Below are 27625 nucleotides of genomic sequence, written 5' to 3'. Positions count from 1 at the left end.
TTCTGTCACTGCTTTCAGATCTTCCAGGTATATACTGAGAAGTGAATTGCTGGATCGAAGGGTAACTCGATATCTAGTTTTCTAAGGAACTGCAAGACTCTCTTCCAGAGTTGCTGAACCATTATACCGTCCCACCAGCAATGATTAAGAGTTCTAATTTTTCCACATCCTCTCCAGCATTTGTAGTTTCCTGTTTCTTTAATGGCAGCCATTCTAATTGGTGTGAGATGATATCTTATTGTGGTCTTAATCTGCATCTCCCTAATAGCTATTGAAGATGAACATTTTTCATGTGTTTTCGTAGACATTTGTATTGCCTCTTTGGTGAAATGTCTTTTCATATCTTTTGCCCATTTTATAATTGGGCTGTCTGTACTATTGTCATTGAGTTGTAGGGTTTCTTTATATATGCAAGATATCAGTCTTGTCAGATACATGGTTTCCAAATATTTTTTTCCCATTGAGTTGGCTGCCTCTTCACCTTTTTGTTAAATTCCTTTGAGGTACCAAAGGTTTTAAGTTTGAGAGTTCCTATTTATCTATTTTTTTATTTTGTTGCTTGTGCTTTGGGTATAAGGTCTAGGAAGTGAACTCCTAATACAAGGGTTGGAAGATGTTTCCCTACATTATCTTCTAGGAGTTTTATAGTACTGTCTCTTATTTTGAGGTCTTTAATCCATTTTTAGTTAATTTTTGGGTAGGGTGTGAAGTAGGGGTCCTCTTTCATTCTTTTGAATATGGATATCTAGCTCTCCCAGCCCCATTTGTTGAATAGACTGTTATGTCCCAGTTCAGTGGTTTGGGGGGCCTTATCAAAGATAGCAGACTGTGATCTGGGGGTCTATCTCTGAATTCTCAATTCGATTCCATTGATCAGTATGTCTATATTTGTGCCAGAGTGATGCTGTTTTGACTACTGTGGCTTTATAGTAAGCTTCAAAGTCAGGAAGTATAAGTGCTCCTGCTTCGTTTTTCTTTTTCAGAATTTTTTTTTTTTTAGCAATTCCAGGCATCTTTCCCTTCCAAATAAATTTGATAACTAGCTTTTCTAAGCTTGTAAAGTAAGTTGTTGGAATTTTGATAGGAATTGCATTGAATCTATCAAGTTTGGGTAGAACTGACATCTTAATGACATTTAGCCTTCCTATCCATGAACACGGAATATTTTTCCATCTTTTTAAGTCCCCTTCTATTTCTTTTAGTAAAGTTATGTAATTTGCTATGTATAAGTCTTTTCATCTTTGGTTGAGTTTATTCCTAGGTACTTGATTTTTTTAGTTGCTTTTGAAAATGGAATCTTTTTCTTGACTGTCTCTCCAGTTAGGTCATTTCTAGTATATAGGAACATTACTGACTTATGGGCATTAATATTGTATCCCACTATTTTGCTAAATTTGTTTATTAGCTCAAGCAGCTGTGTTGTCGATTTCTCAGGGTTTTCCAAATCTAAGATCATATCATCTGCAAATAATGACAGTTTTACTTCTTCCTTTCCAATTTGGATGCCTTTTATTTCTTTGTTTTGTTGGATTGCTCTGGCTAGCACTTCTAGCACAATGTTGAATAATAGTGGTGACAGCGGACGTTCTTGTCTCATTCCTGATCTTAGAGGGGAGGCTTTCAGTCTCTCTCCACTGAGTACTATGCTGGCTGTGAGTTCTTCATTTGTTACCTTTATCATGATGAGGAAGTTTTCTACAATTCCTACCTTTTGAAGAGTTTTTTTTCAAAAAAGGATGCTGGATTTTGTCAAATGCCTTTTCAGCATCAATTGAAATGATCATTTGATTTTCTTCTTTCGATTTGTTAATGTGTTGTATTACATTGTTTGATTTTCTTATATTGAAGCATCCTTGCATGCCTGGAATCAACCCCACTTGGTCATGATGTATGATTTTTTTAATGTGTCTTTGGATTTGATTTGCAAGTATTTTCTTGAGAATTTTTGCATCTATATTCATGAGGGAGATTGGCCTGTAGTTTTCCTTTCTTGTAGTATCTTTACCTGATTTTGGTATTAGAGTAATGTTAGCTTCATAAAATGAGTTAGGTAGTGTTCCATTTTCTTCAATGTTTTGAAAGAGTTTAAGTAAGATTGGTGTCAGTTCTTTTGGCAAAGTTTGGTAGAATTCCCCTGTGAAGCCATCTGGGCATTTATTTGTGGGAAGCTTTTTGATGACTGATAAGATCTCTTTGCTTGTGATTGGTTTGTTGAGGTCTTCTGTTTCTTCTCTGGACAGTCTAGGTTGTTCATGTGTTTCCAAGAAATTGTCCATTTCCTCTACATTATCTTGGTTTTTGGTGCACAGTTTTTCATAGTATCCTCATTATTTTTTTTTAATTTCTTCAGGATCTGCAGTAATGTGCCCTGTCTCATTCATTATTTTATTTGGGTCTCCTCTCTTTTTGATTTTGTCAGTCTATCTAAGGGCTTGTCAATCTTGTTGATCTTCTCAAAGAACCAACTTTTGGTTTTATGTATTCTTTCTATTGTTTTTTTTTGTTCTCTATGTCATTTATTTCTGCTTTAATCCTTGTTATTCTCTTCTGCTCGGTTTAGGATTAGTTTGCTGTTCATTTTCTAGGCTCTTCAGTTGTTCCACTAGTTCATTGATTATCTCTTTCTTCCTTTTTAATAAATGCATTTAGAGCTATAAATTTCTCCCTCAATACTGCCTTCGCTACATCCCATAAGTTTTGATATGTTGTGCTCTTGTTTTCATTCGTCTCTACATATTTAGCAATTTCTCTTGCTATTTCTTCTTTAACCCACTGATTGTTTAGGAGTGTGTTGTTTAACCTCCATGTATTTGTGAATGTTCTAAATCTTTGATGGTTATTGACTTCTAGTTGTATTCCATTTGACTTCTAGTTGTATTCCATTGTGATCAAAGAATGTGCTTTGAGTAATTTCAATCTTTTTAAATTTATTGAGGCTTGTTTTGTGATCTATTCTGGAGGAAGTCCCATGAGCACTAGAAAAGAATGTTTATCCTGGTGATTTGGGATGTAATGCTTATATATGTCTGTTAAGTTGAAATCATTTATCACATTGTTTAGTTTTTCAATTTCCTTATTGTTCCTCTGTCTGTGATCTATCTATAGGAGACAGTGATGTGCTGAATTCTCCCACCATTATTATGGAAACATTTATTTCTTCCCTCAGTTTTACCAATATTTGTCTCATGTACTTTGGGGCAACTTGATTGGGTGCATAGACATTTATGATTGTTATTTCTTCTTGGTGAATTTTCCCTTTTGTTAGTATATAGTGTCCTTCTTTGTCTCTTATGACATCCTTGCATTTAAATTCTATTTTATCTGAGATTAATATTGCTACTTCTGCTTTCTTTTGGCTGTAGCTTGCATGGAATATTTTTTCCATCCTTTCACTTTCAATTTCTTTGTGTCTCTGGGTCTAGGATGAACCTCTTGTAAGGAACATATCGATTATTGATGGTTCATATTTTTTAATCCATTATGTTAATCTATGTCTTTTAATTCGTGAGTTTAATCCATTCACATTCAATGTTATTACTGTGATGGCAGTTCTTGAATTGGCCATCATATCCTTTGGTTTTTATTTGTCAGATATATTTTCCCCCTCATCTTTTTATTTCCTTTAATGTAGCCTTACTAAAACTCTTTGGTTCTGTGCCCTTCTCCATACCTCTCTCTCCTTTTCATTTTTTTCTCAGTTGGTAGGGCTCCCTTTAATATTTCTTGTAGGGCAGGTCTCTTGTTAGGAAATTCTCTCAGCATTTGTTTGTCTCAAGTTTTTAAGGTCTCCCTCAAATTTGAAGGAAAGCTTTGCTGGATAAAGAATTCTTGGTTGGAAATTTTTCTCTTTCAGAATTTTAAATATGTCATACCATGCCTTCTCCCTCCATTGTAGCCGCTGAGTAGTCACGATTTAGTCTTATGTTGTTTCCCTTGCATGTGGTGAATTGCCTCTCTTGCTGCTTTCAGAACTTGCTCCTTCTCTTCAGTATTTGACAATTTGATCAGAAAATAAATTTGGATTTATTCTGTTGGAGTTAGTTGGGCATCTATGATTTTCCTATTTACATCATTTAGAAGGGTTGGGACGTTCTCTCCAACAATGTCTTTGAATACTCTTCCTGGTCCTTTACCCTTCTCTTCCCCTCTGGAACACCAATGATTCTTATATTTGTGTGCTTCATGTTTTCCATCATATCCCTGAGATCATTTCGAACTTTTCAATTTTTTTCTCCATTCTTTCTTTCGTACTTTCACTATCAAGCCTGCACTCTTCCAGTTCACTTATTCTTTATTCAGCTTCCTCTAATCTAGTACTGTGTATCCCAGATTCTTTGAAATTTGATCCACGGTTTCTTTTATTTCCATAAGATCATCAGTTTTTTTATTTACTCTTGCAATTCTTCTTTATGCTCTTCTAGGGTCTTCTTGATGTCCTTTATTTCCTGAGCCATGGTATTGGTGTTTGTGATTACTTCTTTGATTAATTTCTCCAAGTTCGGTATCTCCTCTGATTTTTTAATTTGGGCATTTGGGTTACCCATATCTTCTGGTTTCTACATATGCTTTATCATTTTCTGTTGTTTTTGGTCTCTTGGCATTTGTTTACCTTGATAGAGTTCTTGTAGAATAGGCAGGGTTATTTAAACAATTATCTATAATTTGATAGAGCTATAGCTTGGTGCAGCACACTTTCCCTGACCTACCAGCAGATGGCATTCCCGAGTCACCTCTTATTCTCAATTCAGATCTCCCCAACATCATTTATACAGTGAATGGGGGTCCAAACCATGTGGAGGTCCAATCAGTGCCCCAATTTTCTGTGTGCAGTGGGGATCTCCAGCCCTGAGGGTGGGGGGTGTGCCCTGTGCAGTTTGGCAGGGAAGAAGGCTTTAAGACCCAGTATTCCCAGCCATTTCCAGGGTTGTGGCTGTGAGACCCTGGGGCTGCTGCATGCATCCGCCTCTTCAGCTCAGACTCCCTTCAGCCTCTCTCTGCTGTGGACCCACAAGTCCCTGGGTTTGATGTAGGCTCTTGTCACTTCTCGTGCAGCTTCCCTCCCTGCCTCTCAGCTTTGTACCCCATGGGCTTCTGTGGAAGGGGAATTGTGCTGTCACAAGCCACCCAAATCCCAAGTTCCCTTGAGGAGGCTCTCGGCTGCAACACTGTGAAGGGGTGGCTTCCAGCCCACTTCAAAGATGGTTGCTCAGGGAGTGGAAAATAACCCACTTCCACAGTCATCCACTTGCTGCAGCGGCTTGTTCCTAACTTGAGGATCTTCAGCTGTGGGTGTGTAAAGGGCTGTCACCCACGCCAGTTATCAAGGCATGTGCCCGGGGCGTGGAAGGCACTCCCTGCAACACTTGGCCGTAGCTTCCCCTGCCGTCTCCCTGGCCACTGTCCCACTCCAACCCCCTCCAATCACAGTGCGAATCTGGCTGCCTTTCTCAGCAGCTCTCCGGATCAAAGATGTACATGATTCTGAATGCAAGCTCTTTGCTTCTCCGGTTGCTCAATTACTATGGAAGTACAAGTCCTTTCCCAGCTGGTGGGATCCTGGAGCCAGTTTTCTGGAGCACTTTCTGTCATTTATCTAGTGTTTTTCATGGAGAAGAATTTTCCTCTGTCTCCTAACCTGCCATTTTTCAGTTCTGTATCCTTTTATCAAAAAAGCAAAAACTGCCCTGAAACCCCAGAAGACTCCTGCTTTTGTCTTATTGACCAAAATAGTGTTCCTTAACCAAGCCTAGCTGCAAGAGAGGCTTGGAAAGTGAATATTTGGCTCTCCAGCCCTTTAAGCAGAGGCAGGTACTGAAGGAAGTTTGAAAATGAGTGTTGGATGAACTAGCCTTTAGGCCCTGCCGCAATCATGTACTGTTTTTATAATTGAAAAATATTTAAGATTATTATGCTCAATTTTGAACCTACTGTAGGATCTCAATGTAAAAATATGCACAAGAGAACTAAACAAAAGCCTCTGAAACATTAAAGTTGTATACTCAGGGTCTTGAGACTAATGGTATTCTTCATTAGCATTCCCCACTGGCTGCTGTGAGCCTACGGCTTGATCAGGGGAGGTAAATGGAGTTTCAAACTTTAACTGGCTCACTAGAGCATTCTAGGAAGACATGTTCAAATAGCATCTCTGTGGTGTGCATGAGCAAGCCAGCCTCAAGAGCCTCCAATTTTCTAAGTAAATCCCTCTCAATTAAACAAAAAGGTAAGAAAAACTGAAAACAGTAAATGGAGTTATAATTTTTATTCCATTTTGCTCTTTTCCAAGTTTACAAAATTGTCCTAACCCAAAGTCCATGTGCTAATAGAAAAATGAGCAGAATATGTGAATCACTTGTTATGGTAGCATTATGCTTAATCTAGCCAGAACACTTCACACAATCAAGTTTGAGTTTTCAATCCAGTGTAAGTTTTTTAAATGAAGCTTTTCAGACCCTATTGCCTCAGGAAAGCAGATTTCATAATTTGCATTCCAGTCTAGCTGGAAAATCCATCTGTCTTTGAACTGAATTTGCAAAGTGAAGTCATTTGAAGGGCCATTCTTTTGGCCAGCTCTTCAGCTCCTCCTGCCTTTCTTGGTCCATTTCCCGGGGCCTCTGTTGGTCTCCGCAGGCTGTGCCCTCCTCTCATCCTCTCTGAGCTGAAGGAATGTTGCAGAGCTGTGAGGTGGGCTGAGTTCACCCCAGACTGCACAGCTGAATTCTGCAGCAGTTGCTGCCTCGGACACTCAGAAGGGCACAATATCCCAGGGAAGAAGGGCTGGGCCAGGAGGTGGTAGGCCTGCTAGCTCTGTAATTTAGTGGACATGTGGCTCTTGTGAGTGTCTTCAAAAGCAGAACCTGCTGCCCTGCCTTTGTTCTAGAATCAAATAAGACAATGGAGTTCCAAGGGCTTTGAAAACTGGCAAGTATCACAAAATGTTAGATTTAATTCAGCTGAATAATTCAAAAAAGATAATTTTTGAAATACTGAGGTTCAGCCTAGCTGAGGTATATCCAAGTAAATATATCCAGCGTGTAATTGCATTTATGGAACTAAAGCTTAGGAGAGAAGTGAAAGCTACATGAAGCCATGTAGCTGGTTCTTGGTGTCATGGTATTGAATGAAATTACCAACGGAAAATTTTGTATATTGTCATTATTATCATTGCTACTATTTTTATTATTTAGGAAGGTTTCTCCTCTCTTTTACTGATTAACATAACAAAATGAGGGAGGCAACCCATATGTAGATGCCTTCTAATTTGCCTTCTTAATGAATTGCATTATATTTTACAGATAAGCTAGTGAAGAGGATCAGTCAGTAAGCCAGATTTTAAAATTAAGGTTTCTAATTTCTCAGTCTTTTGCTTAAATTATTGGAAACCAGCCAAAAGACTTCCCAATTAATTAGCTTTGCTGATTTATTTTAACAACTTCAGCTGGATGACAGTCCAGAAATGGAGTTGTTTTTTTCAGATTATTAATTAGATTATTAATTAGCCAGAGTATAAAATCACCCTAGAGCATTCAGTGTTTCTCACCGTGGTACTGTTAGCACTTTGGGTGGGGTCATTCTTCATTGTACGGGACTTTCCCATATGGTGTAGGCTGTTTAGTATCCCTGCCCTCCCCCAACTGCCGGTGTGATCCCCAGATATTTAATAACCAAAAATGCCCCCCACATTTCCAAATGACCCTTAGGGGTACCTTCTCCCCCCCCACACTTAGGGGATACACTTAGGGAAATGGGCCCCATTCTCACATCACATGCAAAGTTTGGTTATAATATTCTCAGAGCCCATAATGATCTGCTATCAAGTTCCCTTTTCTACTCACTTAGGAAATATGATTTGTCTAAGACTTATAGTGGATTCCACTCTATAACAAAATAATGCTAGAGGGAGTGGTAGGTTTAGATTTTTGTTATTTGTAATATTGAGGACTATGATATTTGAAGCTGTTTGGAATAATACTAATATTCTAGAAAACTGAGCATTACCCCTTGGCACTCACTGTTTCATTTGAGCTTCATAATAACCTTCTGGGATAGGTGAAAACATGAGGCCAGGAAATAGTAGTAACTTTCCTAAGAGCATATGATGGTGACGTGGTGGAGCTGAAAAAGTGCTCTTCTGATTCCAGTTGCCAGGTCTCCACCAGAAAGCACTGCCTCCTAGTAACCAGCACTTCTGGGTCATTCAAACTGGTACAATGTGGCCCACTAAACAAATTTCAAAGCTCAGAAAGAAAAATTGAGAAATGGCAGGCTAAGGGGGTAGGCAGATTACCAATGCATGTAACAGATCTATCAGGACTCTTTGATTCCTTGCTTGTTTATAATTCCTTTTATTGCATAAAGAATTTTGTTTCATTTAAAATGTCAAATGATGACACAATAGAAATAGAAAATCATGACCAAGGATATATAAACAAAAGTAGGAAACCAAGATCAGGTAAAAGAGCCCAAATACACAGCCCATGAGGACCAACATAGTTATTAGAGTAGAGTTGAATCAGAACTTCCCAGGGTTTCAAGCAAAAAAGAAAAACACCTAATTCTCATTATCCAAGAGATGGAAGTTAACATTCCTCAGGGTTAGGAAAGCTGAATTCTAAAAGAAATTTCTCAAGAGCTATTTTAGAGATAGGGGATTCCGGTGACAAAAATGTAATGATATCCTCAAAATTTTCACAGCAAAGATTTCAATGGATTTCAATGTGCTTTTTCTAGTAGCAACCTTCAATTTAAAACAAATCAACTCCTTGTTTCTGCTCCAACATGCAAGTAGCTTGGATGTCATCACTCCCATGCTCACAACAAGAAAAAAGCTGAACTAACTGAAAATCAACAATTCTTCTTAGATCCATCAAAAATATAGGTCATAAGGCAAAGCAATGCCCTAAAAACTAGAGAGACAGATGAATACACAGAATCACAGCCTACCAGGAGAAGAAGCCCCTGGAGCTAGGAACTAGTAGGAAAACGTAAACTGTAGTTGATCGACTACTGAAGGCTGAGAGTGGGCTACATTGAGAGCTAAAAACTCCTGGGAGCCCAGTCTTTACCTCTAGGAGCCCCACCAGGTTCTCATGATAAAGATCAGAGGAAAAACTCTTAGAGCTTCCAGCACAGAGAGGGGGGTAAAGTAACCATTTGAAATATGCCCAGGGAAATGTAACCCATTTCAAATAAGCCCAGCATTCTGTTCTCCCCTGCTTTCAGAGGAAATTACTGTGTAAAAGCCTAACCAACTTTGGGGAAGGGAAATACCAAACTCCAGCCCTGAAAAATCTGGGAAGGACTTGTGAAGGTCACTGTCCAGGGGCACAGTCCCACTATAAGCCTGGGACCTGACCATAGGATTAGAGACACACGCACCCCCCCCCACCCCACCCCCCCCCCCCACACACACAATTCACTGCCACATCAAAGCCCGGGACATCCCCTGTTTCGGTTTGCTAAAGCTGCCATTATGCAAAATACCAGAAATGGCTTGGCTTTTGTAAAGGTGGTTTATTCGGTTACAAATTTACAGTCCTAAGGTCATAAAAGTGTCCAGACTATGGATGAGTAGAAAACTGGGGGAAGGAAACAAACAAACAAAGGCACGCAGTGTTCTTTTTTACTTTAATTGCTCTTTTTTCACTTTAATTATTATTCTTGTTACTTTTGTGTGTGTGGTAATGAAGGTGTCAGGGATTGATTTTGGTGATGAATGCACAACTGTGTAATGGTACTGTGAACAATCGAATATACAGTGTTTTGTATGACTGCATGGTATGTGAATATATCTCAATAAAATGAATATTAAAAAAAAAAAATGTCCAAACCAAGGCATCAACAACATGATACCTTCACTGAGGAACTGCCAGTGGCATCCAGAACACCTCTGTCAGCTGGGAAGGCATGTGGCTGGCATCTGCTGGTCCTTTGCTCCCAGGTTGCATTTCAAAATGGCTTTCTCCAAAATGTCTCTGGGTCTTTGTTAGCTTCTTCAGCTCCTGTGCATTTAAGAGTCAGGGGCCCCCTCTTAGCTTCTCCAGAGCAAACTCTGGGCTAGCGTCTCCAAACATCTCCAAGCATCTCCAAGTGTCAGCTCTTAGCTTCTCTCCAAAATGCCCCTCTCAGCCACTCTGAGCTCCTTCTGTTTGTGGGCACTTTTATAGGACTCCAGTGATTAAATCAAGACCCACTCTGAATGGGTGGGGTCCTTATCTCCATGGAAATAATTTAATCAAATGTTTCACCCGCAGTTGATTGAGTCACATTTCCATGGAAACACTCGATCAAAAGATTCCAACCTAATCAACTACTATGTCTGCCCCCCACAAGATTACATTAAAGAATATGGCTTCTGGGGGGACATAATATATCCAGCTGGCACTCTCCCCAACACACACAACTTTAGTACCATAGCAAAGCGCTCCTATATAATAACAGAGGGTTCAGCTGAAAAAAACTGAAAAAGTGATTTAAGAAGTTCTGGGGAAACCCTAAGACAACAGGGAAGATAAAAACAAGGACACCAGAGGAAATTGAAGCCTCAGACACCTACAGCTACAGTAAACAGTAAAAAACTGTGTAACTCCTGGTATATTTACCTCAGTTCCTATTACCCAATACTGTCTTTCAACAACAACAAAATTATGACTGCTAAAATGCAAGAAAAAACAGTCTGAAGAGACAAAGCAAGCAACAAAACCAGACTCAGATACAGCAGAGATTTTGGCCAGAATTTAAAATTGCTATGATCAATATGCTAAGGGCTATAATGGAAAAAGTAGCCATCATGTAAGAACAGATGAGAAATATAAGCAGAGAGATTAAAACTTTAAGACAAAGTCAAAAGGAAATGCTAGAAATCAAAAACACTGTAGCAGAAATAAAGAATGCCTCTGACAGTTGAGGAAAGAATCAGTGAGCTTGAAGTTACATCAATAAAAATTTTCCAAATTGAAATGCAGAGAGAAAAATAATAGTAATAAAAAAATAAATAGAACATAATATTCAAGAACTGTAGGACAATTATACAAGTATAGCATATGTGTAATGAGAATACCAAAAGAGGTAGAATGAGACAGAGGAGCAGAAGAAATATTTAAAGTAATAATGGCTGAGAATTTTCCAAAATTAATGACAGATAACAAAACACAGATCCAGGAACCTACGAACACAAAGCAGGATATATACTGAACTATGTATATACACACACACCTATGCATATCATATTCAAGCTGCAGAAAATTAAAAACAAAAAGGAAATCTTGAAAGAAGCCAAAGGGGGAGGAAAAAAAAAGAAACACAACAACCTTACATATAGAGCAATAAGGGTAAGAATTACATTGAACTTCACTTCATAAACCATGAGGAGAGTTGAGTGAAATATTAAAGTGTTGAAAGAAAAAACACCAGGCTAGAATTCTTTATCCAGTGAAATTATCCTTCAAACGTGAAAGAGAATAAAGACTGTCTCAGACAAACAAAAACTGAGGGAATTTGTTGCCAGTAGAATTGTCTTGCAAAAAATGTTAAAAGAAGTTTTTCAGAAAGAAGGAAAATGTTTAGAAACTTAGATCCATATAAAGAAAAGAAAAGTATTTGAGAAGAAGTAAATTAAAGTAAAATAAAACCTTTTTCTTGTTTTTAATTATCTAATATATGTGTTTTTTCAAAATAATTATATCAACAATATGCAGGGTAATTAAAGTTTAGGAATGAGTGGAATGAATAATGGCAATGTTAGAAGGGATGGGAAGGAGGAATTGGGAATACTATGGTATACGGAGCCTGCACTACTCATGAAGTGGTATAGTATTATCTGAAAGTGAACTTAAGTTAGTTGTAAATATATATCACAAACTTTAGGGCAACCAATATAACTTATTTTTTAAAGAAATAAAATCAATATGCTTATAGAGGAGACAAAAAGGAGTCATACCATACTATGGGTTGGCATAATAGGAATGTATTAGTTCATAATTTTGAGGCTAGGACAAGTCCAAAATTGAGGCATCAGCAAGGCTATACTTTCTCCCAAAGACTGTTACCTTTTGGTACTGACTGACGGCGATTGTTGGGGCTTCTTGGCTTTTCCGTCACATGGCAGTGTACCTGGCAGTATCTTCTCCTTTCTCTTCCAGATTCCATTGACTTCCAGCTTCTGGCTGCTCCCCATGCTTCTGCTTTTGTGTCCAACTTCCTTTTTTATAAGGACTTAAGCCATATTGGATTAAAGCCCACCCTCATTCAGTTTGGGCACACTTTAATATCTTTAAAGGTTCTATTTACAAATGGGTTCATACCCACAGGACTAGGGATTGGGACCTAAATATACCTTTTGTAGGGGTCATGATACAATCCCCACAGCATGCCAACGCGAATTAAAAGAAAGCTGACATAGCCATATTGATTTCAGACAAAGCGTACTTGAGAACAAGGAGAATTATTAGGGATAAAGAGGAACATGACATAATGATAAAGGGGTCAGTTCTCCAAGAAGTCACAACAATCCTTAACGTGTATGTGTCTAAAATAATAGCATCAAAATATGTGACATGTAAACTGACAGAACTGTAAGGATAAATAGAAAAATCCACTGTTATAGTTGGAGACTTCAACACACCTCTGTCAGACAAAAATAAAATAGGTTAAGGATGTAATTCAACTGAACACCACCAACAGTCATCTTCCAGAAATAGAAGCAGAGAAAACTCATTCTGTGAGTCCAGCATTACTCTAATGCCAAACCAGACAAAGACATTACAAAAAAGGAAAACTTTGGGCCAATATCTCTCATAAATATAGATGTAAAAGGTCTTTAAAAATATTGGCAAATTTAATCCAACAATGTATAAAAAGTATACTCCAACCAAATGAGATTTACTCCTTGCCATAAACAATTAATGTAATCCAACACATTAACAGGCTAAAGAATAAAAATCAATAGCTGCAGAAAAAGTATTTGACACAATCCAATCCCCATTCATGATTGAAAAAAATCTCAGCAAACTAAGAGTGGAAGGGAACTTCCTCAGCTTGATAAAGAACATGTACTAAAAACCTATAGCTAACATCATACTTATGGTGAGATCAGAAACAAGACAAGAACATCCCATTTCACCTATTCAACATCGTATTGGAAGTCCCAGCTAATACAGTAATACAAGAAAAGGAAATTAAAAGTATACAGATTGGGAAGAAATAAAACTGTCTTTTTTTTCAAAGATGGCATGATTGTCTATATAGAAAACCCCAAAGAATAGACCAAAAACTCCTAGAACTTGTAAGTAATTATAGTAAAGGTGCAGGATACAAGGTTAATATACAAAAATTCACTTCTTTCCTAGGTACCAGCAATGAACAATTGGAATCTGAAATTAAGAACACAAAACCATTTACATGAGCACCAAAAAAAAAGTTTTAAACCTAAGAAAATATTCATAAGATCTATATGAGCAAAACTTCAAAACTCTAATGAAAGAAATCAAAGAAGGTCTAAAAAATGGAGAGAGTCCATGTCCATGAATAGGAGGACTTATTATGATGATGTCATTTAGTCCCAACTTGATCTATGTATTCAGCGCAATCCCAATCAAAATCCCAAGTTATTTTGTTGCTATCAACAGCATGATTCTAAAGTTTGTGGATAAGACAGAAGACCCAGAATAGCCAACATAATACTGAAGAAAAGGAACAAAGTCATGGAACTGACATGATCCAACAATGAAACAAATTAGAGAGTCCAAAGACAGACCCACCTAAACATAGTCAACTAACCTTTGACAAAGGAGCAAAGGCAATTCAGTGAAGAATTCACAAAAAATTAGCTCAAAATGGATCAGAGACAAGAATGTAAAATGCAAAACTATATAAAACTTCTAGAAGATAACATGGGAGAAGATCTAGGTGACCTTTTATTTGTCACAGTCCATTTTTAAAAACTTGTTAATTTGTACTTCATCAAAATTAAAAGCTTATGCTCTACCAAAGACACTGTTAAGAGAATAAAAAGACAAGTCACAGGCCGGAAGAAAATATTTGCAGAATGAATATCCAATAAGAGATTTGTATCCCAAAATATACAAAGAACTCTTAAAAATAAGAAAACAAACAGCCCAGTTATAAAATGCACAAAAGATCTGAAAAGACACCTCACCAAAGAAGACAAGCAGATGGCAAATATATTCTTTTCCTAGGGCTGAGGTAACAAATTACCACAGAATAGTGGCTTAAAGCCACATAAATTGATTTTCTCCTAGTTCTGGGGGCTGGAAGTCTGAAATCAAGGTGTCACCAGGGCCACACTCCCTTTGAGGGCTCTAGAGAAGAATCGTCTCTTGTCTCTTCTGAAATGGTGGCCGCCAGCAGTCCTTAGCATTCTTTGGTTTGTGGCTGCGTCACTCCAATACCTGCCTCTGCCTTCAAATCTCCTTCCCTCGGTGTGTCTGTGTCTGTCTATTCATAAGGGCACCAGTCATGGAATCTGGGGCCCACCCTAACCCAGTATGGCCCCATCTTAACTCAATGACATCTGCAAAGACCCTATTTCCAAATAAGGTCACATCCACAGGTACCAGAGGTCAGGATGTCAACACAGCTTTGGAGGAGATGCAGTTCAACCCACCTCAACAAATATGCCTGTGAAACGATGCTCAGTAGCACGTCACTAGGGAATTGCAAATTAAAGCAACAATGAGATGCCTCCGCACACCTATGAGAATGGCTAATGATTTTTAAAAACCTGACGATACCAACTGCTGGTGAGAAGGTGGAGCAACAGGAGCTCTTCCTTGTGACTGGTGGGAATGCAGAACAGTACAAACAGTGTGGAAGACAATTTGGCAGTGTCTTACAAGGTTAGACAGTCTTACCATATGATCTTGCCTTCCTGCTCCTAGGTATTTACCCCAACGAACTGAAAACCCATGTCCACAAAAAACCTGCGCACAAATGTTTAAAGCAGCTGGATTCATAATTGCCAAATACTGGATGCAACAAAGATGTCCTTCAGTAGATGAGTGGATAAATAGTGTTACATCCATGCAATGAAATATTATTTGGTGATTAAAATAAACACACTATCAAGCCATGAAGAGACATAGAGGAACCTTAAATGCATATTAATGAGGAAAAAAAAAAGCCAGTCTGAAAGAATGTTACTGTATGATCCCAACTATATAACATTCTGGAAAAGGCAAAACTATGGAGAAGTAAAAAGCTTAGTGGTTTCCAGGGATTCAGGGGTTGGGAGAGATGAATGAGTGGAGCACAAGAGATTTTTAGGGTAGTGAAACTATTCTGTATGATAGTTTAACAGCGGGTACATGACGTTATGCTTTCATCAAAACCAACAGAACTGTGTAAGACAGAGAGTAAACCCTGATGTAAACTATGGCCTTTAGTTAATAATAACTGATCAATACTGGTTCATCAGTTGTAATCAATGGACCTCACTTAAGTGAGGCAAGAAGTTAACAGGAGAAACGGGGTGTGGGAAGGTGTATGGGAACTCTCTTTACTAGCTGCTCAATTTTCAGTAAACCTAAAATGCCATAAAAAACAAAGTCTATTTAAAAATTTAAAAGAGTAAGATTGAGAAGAAGCATCCAGAGAGAACAGGAGCCATGAAAAGAAAGATTGATACTTTTTTTTTTTACTTCTTTCTAAAAAAAAAGTAAAAGAAAAGCCAAAATTGATACTTTTTGAATAAAACCTTTGTTTCCATTTATAAAAGTAAAGTTTATTAATTAAAAATAAAAAGCAAATCTAACCAACCCTAGGGCATAATGCAAACTTCAATTCAGAAGTCTGCTCTCTGTGTGGGTCCAAGGTAATTGAGTTCAAGTTCACAGGTTTTAGTGCTCTCACTTGCTCCAGGGCTAAGATTTAGAGCATCCAGATATGTAGATGGCTCAAATGCCCCTGTTCTGTTACTCGGTGTCTCTCACACAGACTTTGCTAGGACACAGTTTAAGATGTAGGCTGTGACAGTGGCTCCGAGGGTTGATTATGGGTGGCACATCTGTCAAAATGGGCTGGGTTCTGATGCAGTAACAGCAATCCCTAAATCTCAGTGGCTTAAAGGCACAAAGTAATATTTTCATACAGAGCCTATCATAGGTTTATGCAGTTCTCAGGGGCAGCTCACTAATCCAGGCATGCTGTGGCTCTGTCTTCCTCTGGCTGCCCCCCTCTGGAACACCCTGCTTCCACAGCCTGCGGGGCGGGGGAGGACAGAGTGCAGAATGTTGCACAGCGTTTCTATTCCCATACCACCCGGCAGAGCAAGTCTCCTGACCTGTCTTCTCAGGGATAGGGATGTGCAGTCTCCCACATATCTCAAGAAGACAGTAGGGGACATTAGAAAGTCCATCACAGGCAGGGGAGAAAGGCAATCCCGCCAAGAGAATGGGGCAAGAAAGTCATGCACAGGAGTGGAGGGCAGGGTGCAGGGATCTGCAGGCCCCGTGGCCAGGGGAACCGCAGGCCTAGTGCGGCTGCTTCCTGGCCGCATCATGGCAGCAGCAGGGGGATGACTGGAGTTGGAGCTGGCCCAGAGAGCATGCAAATGCCTTTGTATTTGGTCTACACTTTACTCTGCAAGCTGGAGGGACCCCCAGAAGGTGCTCCAGGGAGGTGGCTCTTGTTCAGCTTTCAGAGGCTCAGCTCAAAGGAGGAGTAAAAAGTGGCTATCTCAGCATTTCAGTGATTCTACCCCGGGCACTGGGAACAAAAGAAATGTTCGTTTCGTATTGAAACTACCCCCTGTAACATTCTCTGCATTGTTAACTTATGAGGGTGCCTCCCACCTCTTACTGTGATCCAGAATGAAAACCAGGCACGCTTTGCCTTTTCCAAACGGTGACTAATGGCAGGGCTTGGCCAGGCAGGCCCAGGATATTTTTCACTCGGCTCTGGGCTTCCCATCAAGTTCTCTTGCAGTGGCCTGGCCACAGCCGCCGGGGGGGCCTGTGCCTAGCACTTCCTGCCTCATCATCCATCACTGGAGATCCCCTCTCCAGCCTTCTCCTTTTTAATAGTTTTAATTATTACTTCCTCTACCTCATAGCACAATTAATCTTTCCCACCGCCTTAGGATTTACAGCTGCGCAGGCACAGGGAATGTCTGAGCTATTCACCTGCAGTCTTGGTTTTTTAACTTTCTGAGGGAAATGAGAAGTGGAGCCATGTGTGAAGATAGCGAAATATTCCTGGGCTCCATGCGCTGCAGACTGGCTTCTTATCACCTCTCATTTGACCCAGGCTTTTGTGTTGGTGGCTGGAGGGGACACAGTGGAACTGCCTTTGCTCCCAAGCAGCTTCAAGGGGGCCTGAAGGCCCTGGAATCTAGCAATTAGGACTTCTGTTTCTCTGTTGACTGCATTTTATTTCCTCCAAGTTTGGTTAAAAAGACAAGTAGTTTCCGGAACAGTGTGTGGGAGGGAGGGGTAGTGTGGGCAGGGATTTCCTCAAGCTTATTACAATGGGCTCCTCAGAACTGAAACAGAAGGGAAGGGCAATTGGGATTTGGGACAGAATTGCCACTGAGCTCACTATGTCAGCAAAGACATCCTAAATTGCTGTTGAAGCAAAAGAAGATAACAGGCTAATAACTTCAGTTATCCTTCAGAGGAATACTAAGAGTCTGGTAGGTTTGGTATAAAAAAGTGGACAGATGTAATTAAGATAAATGGTCAAAGAAGAAACATGTGAGGCCCAAGAGTTCTCCAGAGGTCGTGCCCACACAGGTGATTCCATCTGGTTCCTTCTACTACATTCCTGAGTCTCTTACGATTGTCTCTTGTCTAATGTATACTTCTCTATTCACTAGATACAAATTTAGACAGATAATCAATCTGCTCTTATATAGCTGCCACAAGGTTGGTTTGACACAAAAGTATGCTATTAATAAAGAAGAAATGGGCACAAAATCATGTCTGCTTTTCACTAGAAAGCATTCCAGCCAAGGGACACAGGGTCGCCTGAGTCTGATAAACCTAGGTTCCAGTACCAACCCTGACACTTTGAGCTGTGCCAGGCTGAGTATGTTCTGGAAACTTCTGGGTCTCAGAGACCACAATGTCAGTCTCACAGGATTGTTCTGAGGCATGAATGAGATGAGCTCTTGGGGAAAGTTTGCCTATCAGGAAGACACTCATAGCTGAAGTCATATGATAAATAATTTTGGAATTACTTCCATTTAAAAAAATCTGTACCTCTGCTGTCTTCTCCTGGCAAAAATAATGGGGACTTGTCTCCAGGTACATAAGTAGTAACTTGAAAATGAATTAGATAAGACATTTAAGACATGTAGTGGTGCTTTTCACAATAGAACATTTTGCTTTCACGCCTTTGACTCTAGGCAACTGTTTACTAAACACGTTTGTCCCCTCAGCCCCATCCCAAGCTTTGGGATATTTTAAGTACAATATGTGAAAACTTTTGAAGGAGAGGGTCCAGGAAACCTAAAGATGTTCTAAAGTTGGGATAATGTGCCCTCTGGGAGGACCTGGGGCCACCTCTCCAGGTGCAGTGAAGGATTGAGAGGAACAGTCAAGAGTGTGCAGCAGTGTTTCTGTGGAGTGGTTTTTCTCAGCTGTTCTTATCATCTCCTCCCACCCTGCCTCTGTGATAGATAGAAAATATCTCCCTAACCTTTAAGATAATTTTAAATTAAAGGTAAAACTAAATATCATGGCTGTAAACAAAGCTCTGCATTGTTTTCAGTCTACACATGTCCCATCCTGGCCTTGAAAAGGATATGCATGCTGGTGGAGCTATGGAGGCTGGCTACCAGCTGATTTCTTTCTCTTAAGTACCCAAAGATGGAATGTACTTAAACATCCACATCAGAACTCAGCTATGAGGAAGAGTTTTCTGACTCCAAAAGGGGCTGCAGAAGAATCTGCAGTGCATACCTCTCTGCATATATTTATTACTTGATTTAGCTTTCTATTATTGACACTTTCATACTCACACACATACACAAAGGTAGATAGAATAGTAAAGTGAACCCCCATGTAAACATACCCCCCTTAATTATCAACATTTTGCTAATCTGGTTTCATCTATTTTCATAAGCACTCATACATGTTTACTCCCTCTCCCTCTCACTGGAGTATTTTTAAAGCAAATTGTAAATACCGTGTCGTTTCATCTGTACATACTTCCATATGTAGCTCTATGACACAAGAAATTTTATTACTACTGGCCATATCACACCTGTCAAGACTAGTAGCAATGCCTTCATTTCTCCTGCTAACCTTTAAGGCAGATGTACTGGTACAGCTGAAGGCACATGGATCAAGGAGTCCCTGCCTCTGCTCTACAAACTCACTTCCTCTCACTGGGCCTTGACTGTGTCCTTTATAAAGCTAGCCTGTGGGAGGGCCTCCTCCAGTTCTCAAATCCTGTTTCCTCTGAGGATAGCTGATGATTTGGCTAGGATAGAGCAGAACTCATGCTGTTTTAAAGGAGAGGGAAAGGACAGATGAGCTCTTAAAGCCCCTTTTGGATGGTGCAATATTAATATAAGCACTACTAGTGATCAGAAGAATAATATTTTCCATAAAAGAGAAGAGCACTTCCTTTGTTTGTGGAGGTACACTGAGGCCCTCCTTACAGAGAATTCACAAGAGAAAAGGCAGCCAGAACTCCCTGTGAAAATGCTGAACATTCTAGTTTTAGTATGAATGTTTCTGCCTGGCTTATTACCAGCTCCTGTTCACAACTCCCTTGCTCTTTGCTGGTAGTTGTTAAGAATCAAAGCAAAATGGACCAAGCACTTACAGTGTCCCAGACACCTGTCTAGCATCTCAAACATGATCTCGTGAGCCTCTCAACAGCCCTTAGAAATACGTATTATTAGCCCTGTGGCAGAGACCTTCCTGACCCACACTTGGAGGCCTACTGTGGTGATGTATCAGTTCATAACCATGTGTCCTTTCTCCACATGCCTTGTGAGAACTCAGCTTTGTGAGGATCTTCTGCCTCACTAATCTTCATTTAATTCCCCTCCCTGCAGCACGTTGTCACCTAGCATGCCCCTGCTGACAGGCCCTCTGTAAGTCTGCATCTGAGTGACAGCCCTGGAAAATCAAGCTGTGGTCTTAAAAGGGAAGGAGGATCTGCAGATTATCTCCTCAGCATGTGCAGTCACTCTGCTGGCAGCTCTCAGGGCCGCTTTTATGTTGCCTCAACAAAGAGAAAGGCTGCCAAGAGTGGGAAATGTTCGGTTCGGAATTATCCTGGCTGGCAGCAGCAGGGGCGGTGGCCACACAGGGCAGATGAGTAAACTCCGTCTCAGCCACATCCATCTCCTCTTACTCTCCCTGTGCATGCAAGTCTTTGTTTTGAGAATCCCCCCATGATTCTTTATAGGACCTTGGAAGTGTAAGACGAGGAGGACAGGGAGGAGAGGGGAGCATATTGGGGAAGCTGGCTGGAGTTCAGATCATCTTGCCATAACCAGCAGGCAGTTTCTTTCACAAATCAATGAACCCTGGGCAGCCATTATCGTTCCAACTGCTCCCTATTAACTAGCCCAGGCTCTTAAGGCCACAAGAGTTAAAGAAATAGAATTCCTTTGCCTTCTTTCACCCCTTGAATTCTGGTCATGCATATCACTATAACAAGGTATAGTTTACAAAGCATATTGCTATATTCACTATAATGTTTCTCGCACATTTCTTTGTGATGGTTACAACTGACCTCACTAATAAAGAAACAAAAACCACCAAAAATTTTTCAATTAAAAAACATAAGGAAACAAAGGCTCAAAGACATTAAGTGACTGTCTCAAAGACACTCAGCTGAATGAGGTGGGAGCCAGGCTTATAAAACAGGACTTCTGACTTTTCCATTACACTGTGCCCTCCAGATGCTTACCCAGCTTCCTGTGCCATGACGGGCATATGGGGGTGAGGGAGAGGTCAGCCTGGAGCCCTGGGATAGGGGTGATGGGGACATACATGAAAACAAGCTCCCTCTGATTCCCTTCTTAGAGACCCTTAAAGGGTCTCATTGTCCGATTTTCACACTGCTTCCTCTTATGTCTTCTTACCATCATCTTAGCAACCAGCAAGTGATCATACTGGCTTAAAAAACTGCAATAAAATCCAAACGCTGTGGGAAAAAGGTCACTGCAAAGGCTTCTCAGTGGGAGAAAGTGCTCAGAGGGAGATGTGGGCACCTTGTGACCACCCTAGCTCTGGCTAGTCTCAAAACCAGGGACCCAGGGCCAGACAGGAATTCTGACCTTCTTTGAAAAAGCTGAGGTGAGAGAGAGTAAATTATTCTACTCCTCTATGGATACCTGATAATTTGAAATGTAGACATTTTCCCTTTAGATAAAAACAGTTTAGGACCAGCCAGCTTATCCAATGTTAAATTCAGGTCTTTAGAATTTGACTGTTTCTGTCACTGATAACTTTTCACCATTAAAAGGTTAAACAGGTGAGGCTTAGGTATTTCACCTTGAGCAGCTTGGAGTTTCTGACCTTGAGATGGGTTCTTAGAAACTCTGATCCTTCCAGCCAACTCCTAGGATGCAGGTGACAGATCTGACCCAGCGAAGTTGACAGACCCAACCCCCAGGAATGGTACTTCTTTTACTGTATCAGAGTTCAAAAATACTTTCAGTAATTTTTTTAAACCAAGGCTTATGTGTTTATCATAGAGTATAAATATACAGATAAGAAAAAAGAAAACACTGCAATTTCACCACCTGAAGATGACTACTGTTAACATTTAAATAAATTTTATGCTATATATATGTATAAATGTAAATGTATATGTGCACACCATCCTATTCATGTTTTTATTAAAATACCATTTTGTAACCATATACCCCCTTAATAATATATTGTAAACTTCTTCCTATGTCAATAAATAAGTCTCTAATTCACCATTTGGCACCATGATATTCCACTGTATGAATGTTCCATAATTAATTTAATTATTTTTAAATTATAAAATAAATTATAAAATATAAAAAAGTACACAGAGGAATTACCATAGTTTGTCTAACCTCTGCGTCAGGGATTCCATTTCCTGGAGGCACGTAATAATTTCAGGAACTACTATTCGAATGTCACTTTACAGTGTCCCACACACGCACACATACAGTATTCCATTTGATCCTCCCTCCCTCCCTCTAAGGCTAGTACCATGATTATTATTTTCCTCATTTCATAGAAAAACAAAATAAAGCTCAGAGACACTAAAGGATATATCTAATACCCTAAGTCCAGTTGATATCAGAGAGAGGACTGGGCCCAGGAGCAAGGCCCATCTCCTGTGGCAGAGCAGCCCTGCCCGAGGGGGACAGCCCACAGGGCGTCGGGGCCATCAGGGCAGGGGCAGGCTCCCTCCCCTCCCCACTTCAGCATGTATCATGTGTGTGCTTTCTTTCATGACTATCTCCCTTGCAACCCAGTGGGCTCTCGGAAGGCAGAGGCTGCGGTTTTTACTTCTCTCTCTGCCCCTGCTGCTCACCACAAGCCTAGTGAGTGACTGAACGAATGAATGGGTGGGTGCCATAGAGTTGAGCAAATTGCAGAGGCTGGATTTTGACAGCTTTCTGGGTGCATCTAATTTCAGTTCAGACCTCTTAGCAAGAGCCCATCTTGGTGTTGCAATGTTTGTACTTCTGCAGGTTCTGCATGGTAAATGTGTTCAAAACCAAGGCAAAGAGAAACCTGTTTGCATACTAGATGCCCTCCACCTTTTCCAGTACCCTGCACCCCAGCCCCAACTGGATAAGCCAGGCTCTGCTTAAAGTTGTCTCTAAGTTACTTTTGTGATATCCTTTGTTTGAAACTACCTGTTAATTATGACATTTCTGATATATCTCATTTTGAACTGTTGTAAAAACAAAAGCCTAGTTTTAGCACCTATAGCATAGTTTATGAGGAACATTTGAAGTGCTGTTATTGTTGACTGTAAAAACAATATAGCAGAATTAAGAGAAATTTTGCAGCAAAAATCATCCGAATCCTCACCTAACAAGGCAATCATTTTTATTTTTGCATAATACCCTTGAGGTCCGTCCATGTGCATACATTTATTTCCATGGTTGTCACAGGTACCATGGAGTATTGTTTGCTGCTTTTTCCAGTTAACATTATTATAAGAACATTTCTTCCATTTTTCTGCATAGACTTCATAATTACATTTTCACTAACTACATAATCCTCTATTGAGTTGATATACCAAAATGTACTCGTGCCATCCCCAGTGTTTGGCATCTGAGATATTTCTTTTCATTCAACCATGGTGCTGCGGTGCAGATTGCTGTGCAGGAGCTTTTGCACTGGTTGATTGGTTTCCTGAGGACTCGTTGCTGTGGGTAGGACTGCAGGGTTCAAGTGCAGCGGTTTTTGTGGATCTTGCCATTTTGCTTCTTCCAGGGTTGCTCGGGTTGATGTGTTTACTGATTTCAGTGAAACCTCATCATATAGGTTTTGTTTGCTAATTTAATAGAAGTAAAGTGGTACTTCAGAGTAGCTTTATTTTGCATTTCTTTGATTATTAAAAGAGATTAGCATTTCCCCCTTTGTTTACCCTTTCTATTTCCTTGGGTGTGAGTTGTTTGCTTATACTTATAGTTCTTTGCTCATTTCTGGAAATTGAGGTCTTGATATTTTTAAAGAAAAAAAAAGTGAAATCTTTATATGCAATAGCTGTTGAACTTTTTCATGTATGTTTCACATATTGTCCAGTGTTGTATTTGCCTTTTAATTTTAGATATTTGTAGTATAAAAATCTTTTATTTTTGTAATCAAATCTGTTTTTTTCTGTTGCATCAAAGCTTAAAGCTACCCTCCCTCTGGAGCACTGATAAATATTTAATTCTACCGTCTGTTTTAAATTCTTGAATTCATCTGGATTGTATTTTGGTATTAATCGTGTTGCAGAGTATGTTTTTTTCTAAATTGCTAATCAGCAATTCCTATCTTTTTGTCCTTTTGCCCCCTTTTCAGGGATAATACACCAGATGAAAGGTGACTATGACACTGCGCTGAAGCTCCACAAGACCCACCTGTGCATCGCGCAGGAGCTGAGCGATTACGCTGCCCAGGGCCGTGCCTACGGGAACATGGGCAATGCCTACAACGCACTGGGCATGTACGACCAAGCTGTCAAGTACCACCGGCAGGAGCTGCAAATCTCCATGGAAGTGAATGACCGCGCCTCGCAGGCCTCCACCCACGGGAATCTCGCTGTGGCCTACCAGGCCCTGGGTGCCCATGACCGGGCCCTGCAGCACTATCAGAACCACCTGAACATCGCCCGGGAGCTGCGGGACATCCAGAGCGAGGCCCGGGCCCTCAGCAACCTGGGCAACTTCCACTGCTCTCGGGGCGAGTATGTCCAGGCTGCCCCCTATTATGAGCAGTATCTCCGGCTTGCTCCTGACCTTCAGGACATGGAGGGAGAAGGGAAGGTCTGCCACAATCTTGGCTATGCCCATTACTGCCTTGGAAATTACCAGGAGGCGGTGAAGTACTACGAGCAGGATCTGGCACTGGCCAAAGACCTTCACGACAAATTGAGCCAAGCAAAAGCCTACTGCAACTTAGGCCTAGCATTCAAGGCCCTGCTGAATTTCAGCAAAGCAGAGGAGTGTCAGAAGTACCTACTGTCCTTAGCCCAGTCCCTGAATAATTCCCAGGCTAAATTTCGAGCCCTAGGGAACCTGGGTGATATATTCATCTGTAAAAAAGATGTAAATGGTGCAATAAAATTCTATGAGCAGCAGCTGGGCTTAGCTCACCAAGCAAATGACAGAAGACTGGAGGCCAGTGCATATGCAGCTCTAGGCACAGCCTACCGAATGATCCAGAAGTATGACAAGGCCTTGGGTTACCACACACAGGAACTGGAGGTGTATCAGGAGCTCAGCGACTTGCCAGGGGAGTGCAGAGCCCACGGGCATCTGGCTGCTGTCTACATGGCCCTTGGGAAGTACACAATGGCATTCAAGTGTTATGAAGAACAGCTGGATCTAGGGCAGAAGCTGAAAGACCCAAGTCTAGAAGCCCAGGTCTATGGAAACATGGGCATCACAAAGATGAACATGAATGTGATGGAAGAAGCCATTGGCTACTTCGAGCAGCAGCTGGCCATGCTGCAGCAGCTAAGTGGAAACGAGTCTGTGCTGGACAGGGGGCGGGCCTACGGCAACCTGGGGGATTGCTACGAGGCCCTAGGTGACTATGAGGAAGCTATCAAGTACTATGAACAGTATTTATCTGTTGCTCAAAGTCTGAATCGCATGCAAGACCAAGCCAAGGCTTACCGGGGCCTAGGAAATGGACACAGGTAAAAATGACAGAGGACAAATGTGGTTGAAAAACCTGCAAAAAGAGCAATTGTGACAGTAATGGCAACTTAATGTCCATGTGGCAGTTTATTAACTACAATGCATTTTCATAGACATCATCTCATTTGATTCTTCCAACAATTCTGTGAATTAAGCGGGTAATGTGATTGCCTGTGTGTTGTGGAGGAGGAAACCGAGGCCCAAAGAGTTTGGGTTAATGCCCCAGATTACACAGCTGGAAAGGGACAGCTGAGGGTCAAACTCAGGGCTCTCTGACTCCAAATGCTATGCCTTTTTGACTACATCATAATGGGAGGGTGAAGAGATAATGGGAATGGGAAAAGCGAATGAATCAGTTTGATGTTTTCTGAATGCTTCCCATACAGTATAAATGTTTTCATTAAGAGGACTTCTGTGCTCACCAATTACTTGGACCCATTGTGTGCTTTTAGGAAAAGCCATCTGATAATGGGGGGAGTAAAGGAGCATATGCCATGTACCATGCATCATGCCAGGCACTGCACATGGGTATCTTGCTTAATGTATAGAGAGATCCTGCATGACTATACATACACAATCATCTGCTCCGGGAGGTGGGATTTATCACCATCCAGAAACTGAGGCTCGGGGAAAGGGAGTCATGTGCCCCACACTATGGGTTTGGTCTGCTGCCAACACCCAAGCTCTTCCCACTCTTATCATGTCATCTCTTAGCAGCACAAAAAGACACACTGTTAGCCAAGGCGATGCTTTTCTCCTGATCCTGTGGGGAACCCAGGAGGTGTCTATGTCTGCTTCTGGGTGTCTGCAGAATATACAACCTCTCCAGATAGGAAGGGGATTAGGGCTCCTGGAGTGGAGCAAGGGCAAGGGTCAAACTAAATTATCACCCACAGAGTGCTCTGAGAAGCTCAGGGTGAAAGATTTATAGTTATTGTAAAGTGATTTCAAAAGAATAGTCTAAGCGGTAGTGGAAATTGGGAGGCTCAGAGAACCAAACAGTTCACTTGCTATCATTGTGCCTATTAATATATTTTATGTTTCCTCCGGGGTGTATATCCCATTGAATCACAAGCTCTTGGGAAGGTCACTAAGGGATGACTTTTGAATTGCTTTCCAGATTATGAAATTCCCCTGCATCTCACTCTAAGGGCACATGATAGATTTTAGCTAGAAGAGGAGTTAAGAGCTTCTATAGTAAGTGACAGTGACAAATGCTTTTCATTTTCTCAGGAGCTTTAGCATGTCTGCACCTGCACAAAATAATATCATTGCTTTTCTGTCTACATCCCCACAGGGCGATGGGGAGCTTGCAGCAAGCCCTTGTGTGCTTTGAAAAGAGGCTGGTGGTTGCCCATGAGCTCGGGGAGGCCTTCAATAAAGCCCAGGCCTATGGAGAGCTTGGAAGTCTGCACAGCCAATTAGGGAATTATGAACAAGCCATTTCCTGCCTTGAACGCCAGCTGAACATAGCTAGAGAGATGAAAGACCGAGCCCTGGAGAGTGATGCGGCCTGTGGCCTGGGGGGCGTTTACCAGCAGATGGGGGAGTATGACACAGCCCTCCAGTACCACCAGCTTGATCTGCAGATAGCAGAGGAAACCAACAACCCCACATGCCAGGGCCGAGCCTATGGGAACCTGGGTCTGACCTATGAATCTCTGGGCACCTTCGAGAGGGCTGTGGTCTATCAAGAACAGCACTTAAGCATCGCTGCACAGATGAACGACTTGGTGGCTAAGACAGTGTCATATAGTAGCCTTGGAAGGACCCACCATGCCTTGCAAAACTATTCCCAGGCAGTCATGTACTTACAAGAAGGTAGGTGAAAAAGCCTCTTGTAGTTCCACATTCTACTCAAGATCAAGTTCAAAGTCCACTCAGAAGGAAGTATGGACAATTTGAGTGGCCACCTCTGCTTGGAGTGAGGATTGCAGAGACCACATCGTCAGCTCAACTCCAGAACCAGTGGAGTTATTCATGTAACTCATGTCCTGTGATATTACTCATGTAATCCTTTACCTGGCTCTCTCGGGTAAACCCAGGTGGTTTTAGTCTCTCAGCAGCGGCATCTACTGCTAGCCAGCTTCCTAAGTTGCTAATACCCTCCTTGCTTTGCAGGGCCCTCAGTTGGGTGAACAACATATTCTCACACAAGATGGATCAAGTGAGAGCTAATCATGTAAGATTTAAGGGCCTGAATCAAAGAAAAATACCCATCTGCTTCAAGCCCTGTTGTCTCTCTAGAAAACAACTAGGCCGATATGGCAGCTGAAGTCTAATCCAGAAGCATTAGTCTAAGGG

General features: G+C 41.0%; 1 protein-coding gene across 5 annotated transcripts in view; it reads left to right on the top strand.

The window, feature by feature from the left end:
* Positions 1-27625, top strand: part of TTC28 (tetratricopeptide repeat domain 28) — an 836277-nt gene that overhangs the window by 688598 nt on the left and 120054 nt on the right. For all 5 annotated transcript variants that reach the window (XM_037817392.1, XM_037817391.1, XM_037817394.1 and 2 more), the window contains 2 exons: positions 23979-25320; positions 26619-27142. In XM_037817392.1, the coding sequence (XP_037673320.1) occupies positions 23979-25320; positions 26619-27142 (1866 nt within the window). The remainder of the gene's footprint in view (positions 1-23978; positions 25321-26618; positions 27143-27625) is intronic.

Source organism: Choloepus didactylus, chromosome 23, assembly GCF_015220235.1.
Source record: "Choloepus didactylus isolate mChoDid1 chromosome 23, mChoDid1.pri, whole genome shotgun sequence".
In the NCBI taxonomy this organism is placed as follows: domain Eukaryota; kingdom Metazoa; phylum Chordata; class Mammalia; order Pilosa; family Megalonychidae; genus Choloepus; species Choloepus didactylus.
Note: the sequence above shows the minus strand (reverse complement) of the source record. Positions and strands in the feature narration are given on the sequence as shown.